Here is a 20,906-nt window from a genome sequence, read left to right on the forward strand (position 1 = left end):
TGCATCTGCCATGCTTCTGCCCAATCACCCAACCTGTCCAAATCATCCTGGAGTTTCTTGGCATCCTCCTCACAGCACACACATCCACCCAGCTTTGTGTCATCTGCAAATTTGGAGATATTACATCTATCACAGGCAAACTAAACAAGCTTGCAAAATCCACCCAACTACCTTGTAGGTGTCAGTTCTGGTGTTTGTAAAATGTGTGATGAGTACACACAAAACTACTGACTTGTTCAAGGATGGACAAAACCAGTTTTAAACAATCCATTTCAAAGCTGTAATAGATTTGTTAACGTCTAGTGAGATGCATATATTTTTTTGTTTCCCGACAGCTGCCTCTAAATTGGACGACGAGGGCCGATGGTCAGTGCACTACAAACCGTCGCAGTATCAGCATCAACAGGAGAACATATTCCTCCCATCTACCAGGCCACCGCATATCGAGGATCTGCACAAAGAAGCTGAAATCGGGCTCAAATCTCTGCAGGAGCAAGGTAGGGCACAGCACGAACGTTGGCTTAAGACACCATGAGCAATAGGACCGGCACCAAGAGGGAAACCAGAACCATGGAATAATTCTGTGGCAGAACTGGACCATACATAACCAATGCACATTCTTATGTATTTTTAGGGAACGGTCTTGGTGCAAAAAAAAAAAGTCACAATGATTAATAAGCAAGGTGCTCACTGTTGGTGAAAGATTCATATTTTGCATGTGATTGTTTATTTAAAAGAACTAGATTGTTGGAATAATTGAAACTTTGCAGGAGGGCAGTTGTTTGAAGAATGGAACATTCTTTTTGTCCATTAATTTGCATTAACAAGCGCTAGATAAATGTTTGTGCTGGTACTAACTGAGGCAAGATACTGGCTTGAGAGAATTGAATATTCGCTGTTCTTTGAAGGCGATTGCAATGAGCCATTCCGGGGAGGGGAAAAGAGGAAGAATTGAGTTGGTTCAAAATCTGGAATCTGCCTTTTTTTCCTTTTTCTTTTTGTACAAGCTGATACACAAACTAAATCCCCAGAATGGAACAATAAAGGGAAGTTGTAAAAGCAAACTGCTGTTTGGAAGTGCACCCCTGAAAAAGATTGAACTTTGGAACCTTGGCCTTAAGAATGGAAAGTGATGGAAAATGTTAATGCTTCCATATCGCGAGTCAAAAAAGTACTTTCATGTTCAAAGCCAGACCTGCCAAGTCTTGTGTTTTTTAGAAATTTAATGGATCACCTGACCGAAATCTAGACAGTTGGTCAAAAACCAAATTGGTGTCGACTGCAGGAATGTCCTGCACTGTAATGGTGTGAAGTTTCCATTTCCCACGTTGTCCAATGACATTTATGAATGTAAAGGTCCATTTGCATTGAATTATGGGGCCGTTTTGGGCTGCAGATTCATTCATAGCCACATGAAAGTGGGTTTTGCTTCCAGGTCATTTCATTTAGGAGCCATCGGAGAGAGAGAGAAGGCTTTCATTCGTTCGTTTCCAGGTCAATTTGTCCAACCAGTGGGAACATCATGCTGGGATTTAAAATTCCAAAAGTATCCGATTAGATTCCAGGCCAGAACCACCTGGCATGGCACCAGATTACCTGGGTAATCTTGTAACCCTAATGTTTCAGGATGGAAACCTGACCATTTTAACACTGGGGGGAGGCGGTACCCTATTTTATTTAGTAATGGGTATTTTCTCGATGCATATTTACATGAAATGTTTACAATAAGGCTGTCTTCCCAAATTACTAACGTCCATCATCATAGCTCTATAACAGGAAAGTTCTAATGAGAGATTGAGTAGACTATGCCTATATTCCCTAGAGTTTAGAAGAATAAGAGGTGATCTCATTGAAAAATACAATCTTGAGGGGCTGACAGGATAGATGCTGAGAGGTTGTTTCCCCTAGCTGGGGAGTCTAGAACTAGGGGGTCACAGTCTCGGGATAAGGGGTCGGCCATTTAGGACTGAGATGAGAAATTTCTTCACTCAAAGGGTGGTGAATCTTTGGAATTCTCTACCCCAGAGGGCTGTGGATGCTCCGTTGCTCTATATATTCGAGACAAGAGATCGACAGATTTTTGGATACTAAGGGAATCAAGGGATATGGGGATAGTGCAGGAAGGTGGAGTTGAGGTCAAAGATCAGCCATGATCTTATTGAATGGCGGCACAGGCTCAAAGGGCCGAATGGCCGACTCCTGCTCCTATTTTCTTCACAGCCAATTAAACAAATGTTCTGATGAACAACTGCAAAGCAGAAGCACACAAGCTTATTTACTGCAGTGCGAACATTGGGAATGAAGCTCACCAGCCAGTCATGGCCTGCAGTAACCTGTTTGCATTTTGCCTGTTGTGAAAAGATCCATTGTTAGAAATTGCCATTTTCTTTGGGCAAGTAATATAAATAAACATTTTCCACAGGGCTTTAGTACACCGTCCCTTTTTAACCCTCTATCAAAATGAATTTTAATGCGCTTCAGCTCATAAACAGCATACTGTGCTTAATGAGGAACAGATCATCATTGAACTAGTGACCACAAAACTTTTATACAGTGGATTTATAGGAACTCCCAAGTGCCAGATTGCTCTGCTACCTAGTGCCCAGTCCAAAACCAGACAGGGTGATTACTCAAAATTATCTTGTGGTCAACTCTGAAACAGGACTGTCAGTCCAAACTAGTGGTCACTCTTGTTGCTTAAATGTATATTGGACCTAAAGGAGGGAATTTTAACTTCCCAGGATGGGCGGGATGGATTAAAATGTTAAAAATCGGAAACCCACCAACTTCCGGTTTTAATGGAGGCGGATTGGGGGGGCGGGCGACTAAGCTGCTCTCCAGAGGCAGGCCCATAATTTCAATATCTTTGAGTCTGCATGCCTCAAATTTTGCCATAGTTTTAAGTGCTGTGGGCCGGGTTTCCCAGGGCTCGGGAAACCCGGCAGTTGAAGGGTGGCGAGAATGGCCAGAAGTAGCAGGTACGTGCCTTTCCAGCACTGCTCGTGGGCCAAGAGGAGCAGGTGTGCTCCCCACCCCCCCCCCCCCCCCGAGCTAACCACCCCTCCTCCCCTGCGAGTGGACACCTGACCTTGCACCCACGATCTCCTGACACACCCCCCGCCCCCCCCCCTCCCCGGCGGTGCGTTAAGGCCCCAAAAAAGGAGTCAACCACTCGTGGGGTTCGAATGATCTCATAAAGCATCAAATATTTGCTTTTCTTGTACAGCCATCCTGACCCGTGGACATATGACCTCTGGGGTTCCCAACACTGGTTAGACATATCGCTGGAGGTGTGACCTCCGCTCCGCTTCCAGCTGCCCTGCCCAGTCAAATGGCCTCCCCATCGCCAATATTTTTTTATATAAGTAATGAACGAAACTGTTTAAAGAAACTGAGGGGAAAAAAAGCCCACACACTTTCTTTAATGCTCCGATGATTTTTCTCCCGTGTTTTGTGCTCGCAGCAGTGACCTGGAGATTAATGTTTAATTCCTGGCAACCCTATTGACCTCAGCACATTCTTAAACTCAAATTGTGTTCACCGCACATAACATCAGGTGGAAGTATTTTGACTGTCAGTGTGTGCGTGTCTAAGTGTAGATTTCCCTGCAATTTTGTGGCTCTTTTTTGCACTGTGTATTTGCTCTAATGAGGTCTGTTAAAAGTGCGCTACAGAATGGCCCCACAGCATGTGGGAGTTGGCAGGCTTTGGAGCTGGGGATGAGTCACTGCTGGTTGCATTCTCGGTGATACTCGACCAGTATCATCTCTTCCAGTATTGTGTGTCTCCCAGTCAACGCGTGGGTTGGTTCCAGTCTCTGCCCTTTTTGCAGTGGAGCTGCACCCAAGCACACCCATAAGTGGAAGCTCTGAAGTGGCTTTTGGCAGGAGAGGTGCCGTGAAATGATAGGTCTCGACCAGGCAGAAGGAATTTGTGGGGAATGGAACCTAGGCACATTTTTAACTAATTTGTGTGAACAGTGGGAAGTCATTTTTGTACAGCAAATATTCCCACGCTATGGTAAACCATGTTGGAACTTTCCCTTCTCTGCTGCCGCACCCTTCTCTGTGGCTGAACATCATGTGATGGGGTGAGAATGTGCTTTACAATATTTTAATTGAATATGGTTATCATTAATAGGAAGAGAAGGGTTTTGAAAAGTAATACTGTTTTGCAGTAACATTCCCCTATTATTGACTGAGTAGTTTTGAAACACTTTCTAGTGTAGTTTATACTTTTTTCCTAGCAGGGCTGACATGTCTGTTATTGACACTAATGGGTAAACTGCATATATTCCGGCCATAATGTCTTGTAATATTGAGGTGTTATTTTCATGTTAGTAACTTTTAATGGTGATTTGGCACCGTTCAAAAGTAGCAAATGAAATGCAAGAGGTTTATATTTTCTCATGTTCTGAACCAAGTCCAATTTTCTAGTATTTATTGCCATTGGACTTAAAAATGCAAATTGAGACATTTATGAAGGAACAGATCGTGATGTGAATTAATGAACTAGTTTACACAAGAGCCTAACGGCATTGCACAAGTTGGTTGTGTTCTGGCTAGGGTTTAGTGCTGTCCTGGGAGTAAAGTAGCATTGTGGTACCTGGAGCAGGGGCAACATGGATTTGTTAAGGGAAGGTCGTGTCTGACAAACTTGATTGAATTTTTTGAGGAGGTAACAAGGAGGGTAGATGAAGGTAGTGCGTTTGATGTAGTGTATGTAGTGCCTTTAGCAAGGCTTTTGATAAGGTTCCACATGGCAGACTGGTCACGAAGTTAAAAGCCCATGGGATCCAGGGCAAAGTGTCAAGTTGGATTCAAAACTGGCTTGGAGACGGGAAGCAGAGGGTAATGGTTGATGGTGTTTTTGTGACTGGAAGGCTGTTTCCAGTGGGGTTCCGCAGGGCTCAGTACTAGGTCCCTTGTTTTTTGTGGTGTATATATTAATGATCTAGACTTCAATATAGGGGGTATGATTAAGAAGTTTGCAGATGATACTAAATCGGTTGTGTGGTTGATACTGAAGAAGGAAGCTGTAGACTGCAGGGAGATATCAATAAATTGGTCAGGTGGGCAGAACAGTGGCAAATGGAATTCAATCCGGAGAAGTGTGAGGTAATGCATTTGGGGAGGGCTAACAAGGAAAGGGAATACACATTAAATGGTAGGACACTGAGTAGTGTAGAGGAATAAAGGGACCTTGGAGTGCATGTCCACAGATCCCTGAAGGTAGCAGGCCAGGTAGATAAGGTGGTTAAGAAGGTATACGGAATGCTTGCCTTTATTAGCCATGGCATAGAATACAAGAGCAGGGGGGGGTGGGTGGCGGGGTTATGCTTCAACTGTACAAAACACTAGTTAGGCCTCAGCTAGAGTACTGCGTGCAGTTCTGGTCGTCACATTACAGGAAAGATGTGATTGCACTAGAAAGGGTACAGTGGAGATTTACAAAGATGTTGCTCGGAGTGGAGAATCTTGGCTATGAGGAAAGACTGGATAGGCTGGGTCTGTTTTCCTTGGAACAGAGGAGGCTGAGGGAAGACCTTAGAGGTGTATAAAATTGAGAGGCATAAAGTCGATAGAAAGGACCTATTTCCCTTAGCGGGGTCAAAAACCAGGGGGCACAGATTTAAAGTAATTGGGGCAAGGTTTAGAGGGGATTTGAGGGGAAATTTCTTCACCCAAAGGGTTGTGGGGGTCTGGAACTCACTGCCTGAAAGGGTGGTAGAGGCAGGAACCCTAACCACATTTAAAAAGTACTTGGATGTGCACTTGGGATGCTGTAACCTGCAGAGCCTCTGACCAAGAGCTAGAAAGTGGGATTAGGCTGGATAGCTCTTTGTTGGCCAGCGTGGACACAATGGGCCAAAATGGCCTCCTTCCGTGCTGTAACTTTCTATGATTCTATGAATCCACATTGTGCATTGCAGAAATGGATCTGTCTCGAAGAATGTGGAGGAATCCATGAAATATTTAGTCAGGAGCAGCACCAGGGCCTAGGTGAACTATCCACAACTAGATTTTTGTCGGTTGGAAGAGCTCGGAGTGCCTCCAACTGCTCGGTGTCAATTTTACAGCCAGACACCAACAGTTAATCTCCTTGTGCCAGGCATCAGTCTGAGTGCTGTGTCCAGTTTGTACATTAAGGTGTGCTGCAATTTGTGCATCTGTAGTCCTCATGAGGCATGTCCATCAGGCCATTGGAGCAATGCAACTAGGCCTGGTGAGGAACCGTCTTTTCTGGGGAATGGTTCTGGTCAGCGAGAGAAACTAGGGGCATTATTTCAGTGGGGGAAATTGTTACCCGCTTGACGCTGATGTCCAACCTTTTAGAACTGAACCCTCTGTGTGCCAAAGCCAGTGAATGGACCACATATTATACAGAAAGGTGAGGCCCAGAAAACACACCATGTGAGACCCTATGATACTTTGGACCTGCTTGGAGAGTTGGTCTATTGCAAATCCAGTTACAGTCAGGGTACTTTGCAGCACAACCCCTCTCTTTCATTCTTGGGGTGTGGAGGTGACGCCAGCAAAGCTGCATTGAGATGGTGGTTTGTGGGGGGCTTCTCCTTGAACCACTTCAAGCTTGTGCTGATAATGCTCCCATGATGTGGTTAAGTAGAGAATTTCAGAAAGCTTGAGTGATGATCAAGGAATGGCAGTATATGTCCAAGTCAGGATGGTGAGTAATATGGGAAACTTGGAGCTGATGGTGCTCTCAAGATCTTGCCCTGTTTGGTGGAAGTGTCATGGTTGGGATGTGTTGAAGCAAGATTGGTGAGTTGTTGCAGCGCACCCTGTAGGTAATGGATACTACAATACACCTATGGTGGGGGTGGGTATTGTGTTCGGTGCCGATCAAGCAGACTGCTCTGTCCTGGATGGTGCAGTACAATCACACTCCTGACTGATCAGGTAAGACACTTGTCCAAGAGTAACTTCCAGTGCTGGCAACATCCTCGTAAATCTCCTCTGTACCCTCTCTAGTGCAATCACATCCTTCCTGTAATGTGGTGGCCAGAACTGCACGCAGTATTCTAGCTGTGGCCTAACTAGTGTTTTATACAGTTCAAGCATAACCTCCCTGCTCTTACTTTATATTCTATGCCTCAGCTAATAAAGTATCCTGTCTGCCGCCTTAACCACCTGTCCTGCTACCTTCAGGGATCTGTGGACATGCACTCCAAGGTCCCTCTGTTCCTCTACACTTCTCAGTATTCTACCATTTATTGTGTATTCCCTTGCCTTGTTAGCCCTCCCCAAATGTGTTACCCCTCACTTCTCTGGATTGAATTCCATTTGCCACTTTTCTGCCCACCTGACCAGTCCATTGTTCTTTCTGCAGCTTTTGTGCTCCCCGTCAACCACATGGCCAATTTTTGTATCCTCTGCAAACTTAATCATCCCCCCTACATTGAAGTCTAAATCATTGATAGAAAATAGCATGTCCTGCTAAAACTGCCAAATAGACGATCCATCTCCCAAAGTCTCTGCCATCATAGATACCAGAGTACAACCAACTTGGTTAACTTGACAGGACATTAAGAAGCCACTGAGTGCATGGACCACCATGAAGACTAAGAGTCCTCACTATCTCCACCGTAGTGCTGAAGACCTGTGTACCAGAGTTAACTACCCCCTCCTTAGCCAAGCTATTCCAGTGCAGCTATGACACTGGCATCTACCAGACCATGTGGGAAATTGCCCAGGCATGTCCTACCACTAAAAACAGCACAAATTTAACCTGGCCAATTATTGACCACCTCCCAAACATGGGCAAATTGATGCAATGAGTTCTCCACAGTGCCATTAAGCAGCAGCTACTTACCAATAACCCGCTTGCTGATGCTCAGTTTGGGTTGTGTCAGAACCACTTGGATCCAGACCTCCTCCGCACCCCTGTGGCTGTGTCCATGAGCCACTGATGATTCCAATGCAGCCACTATATTTGGATGATCCCAATGCGGTGCACTCCATTGCACCCAATCAATTGTCTCTCACAGCCAACATCCGAGATTGAGCACTGGTGGAGTGTCTATATTTCAGTTCAATTCTGCCTTGGAGCACTACACTGGTAGAATACATCTGATGCTCCAGCAGCCTGATTTTTGTAAAATGAAAAAAATAAATTGGAGAGAAGGGACATAGTTGAAAATTATTTTTAAAGACAAAATGCACTAAGCAACCTTTTGTTCTTCAACCATTCTAGTGTGACCATCTTTTGAGTATGTTTGCTCAAAGGAAACGTGTGCAAACCAGCAGCAAGTGTTGTGCTGGGGCAATGAATGTTTTTAGAATCTTCTATTTCAAACTGGACTTTGGAAATTTCAAATCTTGAAATATTGTAAGACACAAAAACACTGGGAACCTTGGACCCACCGGAGTAGTCCGAACTATTACAAGGTTACCACATGTTTGATTTTTGAGTTGCAACTGTGACTGCAGCCTTTATGGGACTAAACCTAAATATTGGTTGATTTCTAGGGAATGGACTCTACAAAAATGCATTTGTAGCTTTTGATCCAGGGTGTGTTGTTATAAACTTATCGTATGTGCTGACCTGGATTCTTCTAGTGATGTGAGCTTGCGCTAACTGCAATAGCATTCAGTGACTATTGTAGCTGGAACGCAGATTGACAGGATAGAAAACAATTTAAATATAGGTCAGACATTTATTTTTTCTAAAAAGTACCCATTCTCCTTGGGTTATGTAGAGGTCTGCATTTAAAAAAAAAATAAAAAAAAAAATGCTTTTGTTTTGTTTAAACTCTGTTTTGAATTTCTATGATTACTTCAATGCAGTGCTACTTTTAAATTAATTAAATTATAATCCTGTGTTGTCCGGGTTCCCAGTCAACATAATTAAACTGAACCCTGGTTGATTGAGATCATCTGTAGGAAATTGATGAATTGTTTAGTCAAGAAAGACACTAGATTTCACCTAAATCGGGGGCTTTTATGAATATTGTCCTCCAAGGATACACGCAAAGCTGCTTTTATTTAATATTGGAATCCGTGGATCATTTCGGTTCATTCTTTTACATGGAGATTTAGAATGTGGTATGTCGCTAAAACAAATTGGAAAAAGAATCTCTCAACTGCTGCTAGTGGAATCCTGGGTGCTTGTTTTATATTTCAGTCGAGAATGTAAATCCGTTGTATTAAAGTACATTTGAGAAGATAGTGACTGCATTGCAAACCACCGTGTTCTGCCACAGCAGAGTCTGTAAATGCACCGATGTAATGTCCGAACATTAAAAGACCAGATCCCGATCACTATTTGGCAAGTGGAGAGCTTTTAATTGTAACATTTTGTGGGAATTAATTTTGCATTTTATGCAGACCATGTTCATTCTTGGAACTCCCATTACACAAACTAGCAGCGATTTATGTACTGATTATTAATTTAGTGTAGTCACTATGTGGAAGTGCTAGCTGCCACTACCTCTACACAAATGCCCCAAATTGAAATGCAGTACGTGGTGTGGTGTGCCAAAGGGAGTTTTCCAGCCTGGAATCTCCACTGTGGGTTCAGCTGATGATTATGAAGTGCTTGAGTTTTGCTCACTGGGTTTATGCCATTGTCTGAATCTCTCAATTAGGTGATGCCCCTGCAATCACTCCAGGTATTGATTTAATTTCTATAACGTTGTCTGCCATCTTCTCCCACAATTTAACTGTGTACTGAATGGAGGCTATTTTTGACTATAATGGTGTACCCATCACCCTTGTGCTCACTAACCTACATTGGCTCCCAGTTAAGCAACATTTTTTTTAAATTCTCACCCTTGTTTTCTAATCCCGCCATGGCCTCGCCCCTCTCTATCTCCGTAATCTCCACCAGTCCCACAACCCTCCGAGATCTCTACGCTCCTCTAATTCTGGCCTCTTGAGCATCCCCGATTTTAATCGCTCCACCATTGGTGGCCGTGCCTTCAGCTGCCGAGGCCCTAAGCTCTGGAATTCCCTCCCTAAACCTATCTGCCTCTCTACCCCTCTTTCCTCCTTTTAAGACGCTCCTTAAAACCTACCTCTTCTGCCCTAATATCTCTTTTTATATGGCTGTGTCCAATGTTGTTTTATAACGCTCCTGTGAAGCGCCTTGTGATGTTTTATTATGTTAAAGGCACGATATAAATGCTGCTGCTTGTTTTTAGTGAGCTTTTGGGCTGGTTATCTCCAATCCTGCACATTTTGACCAAGCTTTTGGTCAACTGCCCTAACATCTCCTTACCTGGCTCGCTGTCTTTTGTTTGACATCACTCCTTGGGACATTTTATTAGGTTAAAGGTGCTATACAAGTACAAATGAGTGATTCCTGCAGTACCCACTGCTATCCCGCTTCTTTAGAATAGTGATTTTATATTCTCCCACTGGTGCTCACTGATCTCTTTTGATGATTCACTGATGTGGCCTGTGTAGGTGGTCAAAAAACAGGCTGTCTATCTCCTGATTGATCATAATCATAATCAACTTTATTGTCATTGTTAGTGCACAAGTGCAGTACAACGAAATGTAGGCTTGCAGCTCCCGAGAGTGTACATTTAGATTGACATTTCCTGTATTAGCAGAGTCCAGAAGAGACTCGGAGGGTAAAAACGCTCAGTCTCGGGAGAGACAAAGCCACTGCGTCCATGCGCGCCGCCATTTTTTTTTTTTCTTGGTTTTAAGTTATCTCTCTCAATTCTTTTTTGGGTCTTGCAATTAGCAACTATATCCAGGATGTGAAAAGCCGTCCTTCACTCTGGTGTTTATGTAATTGCACAAGGAATACAGCTAATTACAAATTTCTATACATCTATACTCTGACTCTCCAGGCTGCATTCAAGATATGTTCACCCCTTTCTCCAACCCCAAGAATCTGGCGACATTGGCAAGAAGTGGTAGCTGGCACAAAGTATAAATAGTTCAGCCCCTTTACACGGGTGCTGATTTTCCGCTCTGGCAATGCAGGAAGCTCTGGGCGGGTTCCTATATATATCTCTCTATCGAGAGGAAATCAGCACGCACATGCAAAGAAGACTGAGTTACTTTTATGCTCTCTGGCCTGATCTCACTTGCCAATGACTAGATTTTTTTTTTGGTGGTTGTGGGTGGAATGAACATGTATTGAAAGAAAGACTTGCATTTATATAGCGCCTTTCACGACCTCAGGATGTCCCAAAGCGCTTTACAGCCAATGAAGTACTTTTTGTAGTGTAGTGTGTAGTCGCTGTTGTAATGTAGGAAACGCAGCAGCCAACTGCGCACAGCAAGCTCCCACAAACAGCAATGTGATAATGACCAGATAATCTGTTTTAGTGATGTTGGTTGAGGGATAAATATTGGCCCCAGGACACCGGGGAGAACTCCCCTGCTCCTCTTCGAAATAGTGCCACGGGATCTTTTACGTCCACCTGAGAGGGCAGACGGGGCCTTGGTTTAACATCTCATCCAAAAGACGGCACCTCAGACAGTGCAGCACTTCCTCGGTACTGCACTGGGAATGTCAGCCTATCATTGGATACATCCTGGCAAGTCCAGATATGATGCTACCATTGTGCAGTGAGGTATATACATCAAATACCCGAGGCGGAATGATGAGGACATACAAAATCCATCATTTGTAACACTGGTGACTAAATTTACAATATTTCTGCTTGCAAGTTCTGGCGTCGATCTGTCGCTTGTTTTTAAGTCGTGTGTGTGTGCGCGCTGTATATTGAGGAATGAAATGTTGTCCACACGCAATTAACTTTTGAAATGGATTCCAGACTACGTTATGAGGATCAGTTGCTGTATTTGTAACCGTGCGATGCTTTGTATATTTTTCTGCTTCAGGAACCTTGGATGGATATTCACAGCTCCACCTTGGAAATGGCCGTGACAGTGGAGATGACTGCAGTCTGCAGGTACGACCACGGGAATTTATGATTAACTGCATGAATATTCGTGACTGATAGTGGTAGAAAGATGTTGTGGCATTTGCCCATCTATTCAGGCGCATCAATGAAAGTAAAATGTACCATTCAGTTTTAAGTCCGTGTGATCTATTTTCCCTCATTAGACATTACTCAGTTCCTATAGAAAAAGGGTGAGCTGGGAGCATTCAATGATTGTGTGCAAAAAATTTCTTGTATTTCACCGAAATTACTTGGTGTGCACTCATTCAGCATATTTTTAATGGCATGAAATTCTAAATGATTAACCGTGCAGGGTTTCTATTTCTGTGAAATGTTTAAATGCTTCTCTGTTGGCTCTCTGAAGATGCGGCTAGTTACAGTAGTGAGTGGATGAGCCATGATGATGATGAGGCCTCAGGCTTGACCTCCACTCTAAGCTGAGGCGTGTGGATGAGGATGGGGATAGCACGAGGCTTGTTGTGCTGTCCCGATGGTGAATCGCCTGCTGCTGCTCCCTGTCTTGACTTGCATGGAGAATGGCCTTACAGTATGAGGTAGCAGAGAGGACAACAACCACCTGTGGAACTGCACCCTGCATCAATGCTCTTCGCAAAATGGAAGGGGGAACAATTGGTTGTTTGGGGAGGGGTGCGGAAGGGAAGAATAAAAAAACCTCTGGTCAGCAAGAAACCCGATTTATCTGGCTAGCATCATGCAGGTCCCCTGGATGTGAGCGGTGGAGGCTGGGGTTTGAACCAGTGTGTTTTGGTTGCAGGGCCATTTCACAGTGCAGCACTGGGAAGATCTTCATGGGTTTTATTTCAGAGGAACTGCTTCACTTTTTTAGGAATATGCTGAGTTTCAAATACTGTTTATAAAAATGACTTTCTATAAAAATGAATAATGAGATTGTAGAGTGTTAGTCTGCACCAGGCTGAAGTCTTGCAGTTACTCAATTAGTTGTCTCCCTTGGGTGTGACAAACTTTGCTTTGTAAACATCTCGCTTTCATTTTCTTGCGACCAATTTTAATACATTTGAATGTGGTTTGTCCATCAGCGCAGGGCTAAGATGACTCATTTATCCCGGATAAGAATTGTTTTTATATTGTAGAATCTGGCCTGCTCGAACTATCCGCAACAATCATGAAACAAATTGGTATTTTGGAGGACTCAAAAAAAAAATGCACACATTTTGATGATATCACGGTCTGTCTGTAATGCGAGGGGTCGATTGTCTGCCCATTGACTATGAATGGGTGAAAAAATCAACCCCCTTGTTTTGTAAACTTATACTTCCTTTAAAGAGAAATCAGACAAACTTCTTTGTTGTATACCCGCCACATGTATAGTTTGCAGGGGACTGTTCTGAAAAGTTTCTATCAATAGCTTGCTTTTCCCTACTCCTGCTTCTGATTTGCACATGTTTCTGTTAGATCCGTGATTCTTAAAGTAGGATGTTTTCCAATAACTACACGGAGGCTGTAACTTAATCAACAGGTGTTTACTGGAGTAGGGTAGTCTCAAGACTGGGAGTACAGAGGCATGCGCAAGGCTTATATACAGGTGTGGTCACTGCCGGTACTACAGTATACAGGAGCTGTAAAAGTAGTTCTCTCTTAAAGGTACATACACTACAATTCCTCCCCTTTTTAGATTAGAAGTACCCATAATATGCAAATAACAATTAACACCAACATGCACATTAAACAGAAATAGTCCATTTATAGATTCAGTCTTTGGGGCGGCTTCCTGATCCTTTCTGGATAGCGCCTTTCCTGAAGTTCTTGTTCTTGGTGCGGAAGCGATTCTGGCCCCCTTTCATCGGTTTCCACTGCTACTGTTTCTGAGGTAGATGCTACCGGTATGTCGGGTTCATCCCCAGGTACGCGAGTCATGGGGTTGACTCGTTTCTGTGACGCTAAGATCTGGTCGACGTGGCGTCTCACAATGTTCTCCCCGACATCCGCTGTGTACATTAATGGCCCCTGCCGTGTGCATATCGTTCCAGGTTGCCATTTCTCTGTTCGGTAGTCACGGGCCAAGACTGGTTATCCTACCTTGAAGCTCCTTGTCGGCTTCTCATTGATGTGCTGGAATTGTTTATCCTCAACATTTCTTCGCACATTTGGTCTGAGCAAATCCAGACAAGATCTCAACCTTCGGTTAAAGAACATCATGGCCGGGGTCTGGTTGGTAACTGCATGTGTCGCATTTCTGTAGGCTAACAGGAAATTGTCCACCTTATGCTGTAGTGGAATTTCATCATCGCACATGGCCTTTATCGCCTTTTTAAAGGTTTGTACGAACCTCTCCGCCAATCCATTTGTGGCTGGATGATACGGGGCGGATGTGTAATGCCTTACCCCATTCCTTTTCATAAATTTCCGAAACTCTTCGGACACAAACTGTGGTCCATTATCAGAGCAAATCTGCTCTGGCAAGCCATTCCTGGCAAATATGGTCCGTAGGACTGCAATCGTTTTCTCTGTAGTGGTTGAGGACATTTTTATCACCTCAGGCCATTTCGAGTGCGCATCCACTGCTATTAAGAACATTGAGTCCATGAATGGACCAGCAAAATCAATATGCACCTGTTGCCATGGAGAGGAGGGCCACTCCCATGGGTGTAGAGAGGCATGTGGTAGTGCATTTTGGACCTTCTGGCATCCTGAGCAGCTCTTAGTTAGGTCCTCGATTTGTTGATCAATCCCCGGCCACCACACATAAGCCCTAGCAAGGCTTTTCATTTTCACCCCTCCCAGATGACCTTCGTGAAGCTCATTTAGCACTCTCTCCCTTAACTTGGGTGGAATTACCACTTGGGATCCACGCATCACTGTCCCCTGGCATACTGACAGCTGTTCTCTTCTGGATGAGAATGCTGGCAACAGTGAGTCGCCATGTGTTGGCCATCCCCTCACCGTCAAATCATATACCCGAGACAGTGTCAGATTATTGCGGGTCTCCTCTATATCCGCGTTCGTTACTGGCAATCGTTCAATTATTGACGAATAAAATATCTCGATAGGGTCCACTGCTGGTGCTTCCTCCACAGTAGGCAGTGGCAAGCATGATAGCCCATCAACGTTTCCATGCTGTTTCGTGCCTTTATATTCTATTTCATATTGGTTCGCCCCTAGAAAAAGGGACCATCTTTGTAACCGTTGTGCAGTCATCACCGGAACGCCCTTCTTTTGATTAAAGATGGAGACAAGTGGTTGGTGGTCAGTCAGCAAGGTGAACTTCTGCCCATGCAGATAGTGGTTGAATTTTTTTACTCCCCATACTAGGCTGAGGGCCTCCCTGTCGATCTGGGCGTAGTTGCGCTCGGCTGAGGTTAGTGACCGAGACGCAAAGGCTACTGGCCTCTCCAACCCGTCTGGGAATTTGTGCGACAGCACCGCTCCAATACCATTGGGTGAGGCATCACATGCCAACCGGATTGGTAGTGCTGGGTTGAAATGGGCCAACACCTCTTTTGATGTGATCAATTCTTTGCACTTCTGGAAAGCTCGTTTACATTCGTCATTCCACTTCCATAGTACCCCCGTTTGCAGTAGGGTGTTCAGTGGGTGTAATACTGTAGACAAATTTGGTAAGAACTTATGGTAGTAGTTCACCAGCCCGAGGAACGACTTCAGTTGTGACACATTTTCCGGTGCTGGAGCCTTGACTACTGCCTCAATCTTTTCAGGGGACTTATGTAACCCCTCTTCATCAATAACGTGGCCGCAATATGAGATCTGCTTCTGGAAAAACTCGCACTTGTGGCGATTAGCTCGTAGCCCATATTCCTTTAATCTAGTGAGCATCTTCGCCAGGTTGGCGAGGTGATCACTGTCATTTTCGCCCGTGACCAGGATGTCGTCCAAATAACACTGGGTCCCTGGAATCCCTTGCAGGACTTGATCCATTGCCCTTTGCCAAATAGCCGGAGCCGATGCTACCCCGAACACCAGCCGGTTGTATTGATAGAGACCTTTGAGTGTTGATCGTGAGGTATTGTTTCGAGGCTTCTTCTACCTCCATTTGCAAGTATGCCTGGGCCAGATCAATTTTGGTGAAGCGTTTACCTCCAGATAGCGAGGCGAAAATATCCTCAATCCGTGGAAGCGGATATTGTACCGTGTGAAGGACTGGGTTCACTGTCACCTTAAAATCCCCACAGATGCGGACCTTCTTTGGTTCCCCAGGCGTATTACTCAACGACCTCTTCATTACAGGAACGATGGGTGTAGCCCACTCGATCCAGTCTACTTTGGACAGTACTCCTGAACGTTCCAACCCTTCCAGCTCTGCTTCGACGGCTGGTCGGATCGCATAAGGCCTTAAAAAAAACCTTTGGGCTTGCATTTTCCTCTTTTAATCGTTGCTGTTATGCCTTAGTGTTCCGAGTCCCTCCTGGAACACTTCTTGTGCGTCAGTTAGCATTTTTGACAGTCGTCCAGGTGTGACGTCGTCATCCTTTTTGGCCTCAACCTTCAGTGACTGTATAGAATGCCAATCTAATTGTATCTTCCGGATCCATTCACGTCCTAGTAGTGGTGGTCCTCCATCTGGCAATACATATAGGTCCATTTTAGGTATTTCCTGGCCTTTGTATATCACTTTCACCTTTATTTTTCCTTTGGGGTAGACTTTTTGCCCCGTGTACGTCTTCAAGACAATCTCTGTAGCTTTCAAGGGTATATGTGAAAATAGCCACTTGTAGTCCCTTTGGTTTATGACTGTTAGGGCTGATCCTGTGTCCAATTCCATTTTCACTTGGACTCTGTCTATCTTGAGTGTGACCCAGATAGTCTGGTGATCCTCCATTTTGGTTATCTTATGTAGTTTCAGACAACCCAGCTCCTTGCTTCCGGAGTCTGTATCACTTTTCTGTTCGTCTGAACTACTGTCCATCACCTTGTGTACCTTTTTGTACTTCTCCTGTGGAGATTTCTTGCTGTTGGTTTTCTTCCCTGACCTGCAGACTCTTGCTATGTGTCCTGCATTTCCACACTGTCTGCACACTTGGTCCTTGAACCAACAATCCTTCTGGTCGTGTGTTCTGCTGCAGCGATAACACTTCCCTGCTCCATATGACATTTCATTGGTGCCATATTCTTGTGGTCTCTGTTGTATCTCTGCAGCGCCCTGTGCGGCTGCTTCGTGTGATACTGCCATGCTGAAAGCCTTGTCCAGCGTAAGATCCTTTTCTGATAGAAGCCGTTTCTGGGTTCCTTCACTTTGAAGCCCACACACAAACTTGTCCCTTAATGTATCTGATAGTCCCACTCCAAACTGGCAGTGTTTCGATAGCTTGCGCAGTTCCATTAAGTACTCAGCATTACTTTCGTCTTTATGCTGGTTCCTTTTGTGGAACTTAAATCTTTCTGCTATCAGCAGCGGTGTGGGATTTAAGTAGTCCTGTAGGATTTCTACTATGCTTTCGAAATTCTTATCCACGGGCTTCTCTGGGGTTATTAGGTTTCGCAGTAAGCCATAAGTTTTTGCACCCATGGAATTTAACAAAACCAGTGCTTTCCTAGCATCTGGCACTTCATTCGCCCTGCAGTACACCTCAATGCGTTCCACATATGTCGCCCAATCTTCGACTTCATTGTCGAACGCAGTGATACTGCCACTCTTCGACATCCCTGGGTGTGATTTAACTGTCAAAAATGGCGTCTCCCGCGCTCTCCCTTCTTCTCCGCTGGCACAAAATGGCGTCTCCCGCGCTTTCCTTTCTTCACGCGCTCGCCCTTCTTCTCCGCTGCGGCTTCTAAAAATGGCATCTCCCGCGCTCTCCCTTCTCCGCGGCTCAATGGCATCTCCCGCGCTCTCCCTTCTCCTCGACGCGGTTCAGCCCTTGAGCCCTGGCTGTGCTCTGCGTGTTCTCCTGTGCGCCTTTCCCATTGCCGTCGCTCGGTCCTGAACCCGGCTGCTGCTTTACCCTCTCTCTCTCTCTGTTTGTTTTTCCTCGACGCCGCTCGGTTTTCAACCCCCGGCCGCGCCCTGTGCGCTTCACCCTCTCTCTTACCCCGTCAACTCTGCTCGGCTTTTTCTATGCCGTCGGTCGGCTCCAGCCGCCGCTGTCCGGGAAGGGTCTGCGCTGTACCTGTTGCCAGTCTGTTGCTGGATCGTCGTGGCTGGGGAACCAAGCCCGGTTCTCAACAGCCTCCCCTGTCATGTTTACTCTCTGCCGGATGACTGGGCGGTTGCTCGTGGTCGACGCCCGTGCTTCTGGCCTCGACTTTCTTCCACCGTCCTCCCGGAGCGAATCCTTGAAGGGAAATGCAGAGTTGCAGGCAGATTCGAATCGACCTCGTCGCCACTGTTGGATCCGTGATTCTTAAAGTAGGATGTTTTCCAAGAACTACACGGAGGCTGTAACTTAACAATCAACAGGTGTTTACTGGAGTAGGGTAGTCTCAAGACTGGCAGTACAGAGGCATGCGCAAGGCTTATATACAGGTGTGGTCACTGCCGGTACTACAGTATACAGGAGCTGTAAAAGTAGTTCTCTCTTAAAGGTACATACACTACAGTTTCATGGGGCAGGTCACTGAAAACTGGAAGGTGAAGGATTCAGGCTTGAATCTTTTTACCAGGAGTCAACCGCTCGAGAAATATCTTCTCGAGGCTGGTGGAATAATGTTGAATATTGGACAGATATGCTGTAAAAAGATTTGCAGAATCTTAAAAAAAAAAAAAAAAAAAAAAAAATCTTTCTCTTTCTCTTCAATATGCATTGCTGTTGGGGTTCATTAGTGGACATAGTTTCTTTTTCAATACTGGCTATTTCCCCCGGGTAAACCTTTTGATGGTTTTGACGCTTGTAACCTGTTCCACCCAGGCACAGGACGAAGACGCGCCTCTCGTTGAGAAGTCCGGATCGTGTGCGCCCAATGACGAAGTGTGGGCCAAAACTAGGTCACTTCCACCACCAACCCCTGATGAGATCCGAAAGGATATGCTGTCGGCCCGATCAGGAGCCATCCCAACTGGTATCTATCAAATTGTGTTGGGATAGAAAGCCCAGTTATGCAAATCGTTTTTCTTTCTAAATGACGGGCTCAGGTTGGATTTCGATAACTTTAAACAAAATGCTCACTGCTTGAGGAGTCTGCTTGTGGGATGGATTCAATTAACTTTTCACCTGAAATTGGAAGAATTTTAATTTTAAAAATAAAATGAACACCTGTTGTCGATGAGAAGCTAGTTAGTGCGGGATGGAAGAGTTATCATAAGCTACAAAGTATCAGATTTAGCAAGATACCAGAGAATAATTCAATAAAAGATTGCAAATAGAGGTACCTTGATTACCCTGAACCTTTTTGTAAGGTAAAAGTTTCCCACTCGCATCTATTTAAATGTTTTAGTTCTAACATCTCACTTTTTATACTTCTAAAATCTCAAAGTATGTAGTCAGACACCCAAATATCTGGCCTTTAATCACCATGCATCCACTCTGGGCTGAGGACTTCTCTAATGCTGCCTTGGGAGCAGCTCTGTGATTGGCAACAGGCCAGTGGGCCAAGTTCCTGCTCCTCACGGCAGGACATTTCACTAAGGCATGGTGAAAATATCAGGGCATCAGAGAATTTCTACCAAAAATTCTCACAAATATGCCCTGAATTCAGAAATCTGACTGACAACCAAAAACTCCCATTCCTACTGGGGGAGGAGAGAAGCTGTGTAACACTGGCGGCACACTATGTTACAGCTTGCCATGAACAGAGGGACAACCAGTAATCTAAGACGAGTATATATAAACAAGGCGAATGTATATTTATAAACTCAGGGATATACCTGTTTATACACTGTATGAATGGAACCGCGTTTGTGTTCAACCATAAATGTATTTTGATGCTTTGGCAACATAAGATGTACCTTATCATGCCAATAAAGCGAATTGTATTGTATTGTGTGCCATCTACTGGTGCAACTGGGAGCTCCCCACAATGAGACAAAGGGGCTTTCTTCGAATGCCACCGTTTTCGGACCCTCCATGGCATTTTGGTTGGGAGTTCAGTGCTAAACCAATTCAGCTAGGGTCACCAATTTTGTTGAACTGCATGAAGATGGAATGCCAGAGAACCAGCTTTGAGGTATTGCTGCCCCATTAGCTATCATGTAGCCGGAGAGAAGCAGGTGTAAACTATTTAGATCTACTTGTGTCGCAGATTGTATCCTAGGTGTGGATTAGGTTGGGTGGGAATTTGAATAGATCAGTGAAAGGAATATTTTATTTCATGATAAATTCTTAGTGTGTAGTTTCCTAACTTGCCTATCCTTTTTTTTAAAAAAAGGAACAACCTTTAAACCTCCAGGACATCAGAAGACACAATCGTCATTTAAAGGTCCAAAACTGAAAGAGAAGAGAATTCGGAGAACAACAATAATGGGACTTCCACAGCATATTCAACAGGAACTAGGTTTGTAGATTGATTATTTAGGACTTTCAAACTGTCAGCCAGTTTTACTTTTGTAGATTGCATTTCTTCGATACAAAACTTCGAAGAAGTCAAATGTAATACAAACACAATCTGCAGCAAATATGTGGCTCACAACTGAAATGAGAGAATGAACATTCCCCAATAGCTCCATTTAGCAAATGTGTAGGACTGAGCCTTATTACATAACACAAGAATCAGGAGCTGGAGTCGGCCATTTGGCCCCTCGAGCCTGCTCCGCCGTTCAACAAGATCATGGCTGATCTTGTACCTCAACTCCACCTTCCCGCACTATCCCCATATCCCTTGATTCCCTTCGTTCCCAAAAATGTATCGACCTTTGTCTTAAATATACTCAATGAGCCTCCACAGCCCTCTGGGGTAGAGAATTCCAAAGATTCACCACCCTCTGAGTGAAGAAATTTCTCCTCATCTTGGTCCTAAATGACCAACCCCTCATTCTGTGACTGTGAACCCATTTTCTAGATTCCCCAGTCAGGGGAAACCTTTTCCCAGCATTAACCCTGTCAAGCCCAAGAATTTTATGTTTCAATTAGATCACCTCTCACGCATTCTTCTA

General features: G+C 44.6%; 1 protein-coding gene across 4 annotated transcripts in view; it reads left to right on the forward strand.

Moving 5' to 3' along the window:
- The window catches only part of nhsl3 (NHS like 3), a 309,388-nt gene that overhangs the window by 254,288 nt on the left and 34,194 nt on the right, over positions 1–20,906 (forward strand). For all 4 annotated transcript variants that reach the window (XM_085962936.1, XM_085962937.1, XM_085962938.1 and 1 more), the window contains exons 2-5: positions 336–497; positions 11,826–11,896; positions 18,727–18,877; positions 20,183–20,308. In XM_085962936.1, the coding sequence (XP_085819062.1) occupies positions 336–497; positions 11,826–11,896; positions 18,727–18,877; positions 20,183–20,308 (510 nt within the window). The remainder of the gene's footprint in view (positions 1–335; positions 498–11,825; positions 11,897–18,726; positions 18,878–20,182; positions 20,309–20,906) is intronic.

Source organism: Somniosus microcephalus, chromosome 20 (genome assembly GCF_052327205.1).
Source record: "Somniosus microcephalus isolate GS21.2 chromosome 20, FLI_Smic_1.0, whole genome shotgun sequence".
In the NCBI taxonomy this organism is placed as follows: domain Eukaryota; kingdom Metazoa; phylum Chordata; class Chondrichthyes; order Squaliformes; family Somniosidae; genus Somniosus; species Somniosus microcephalus.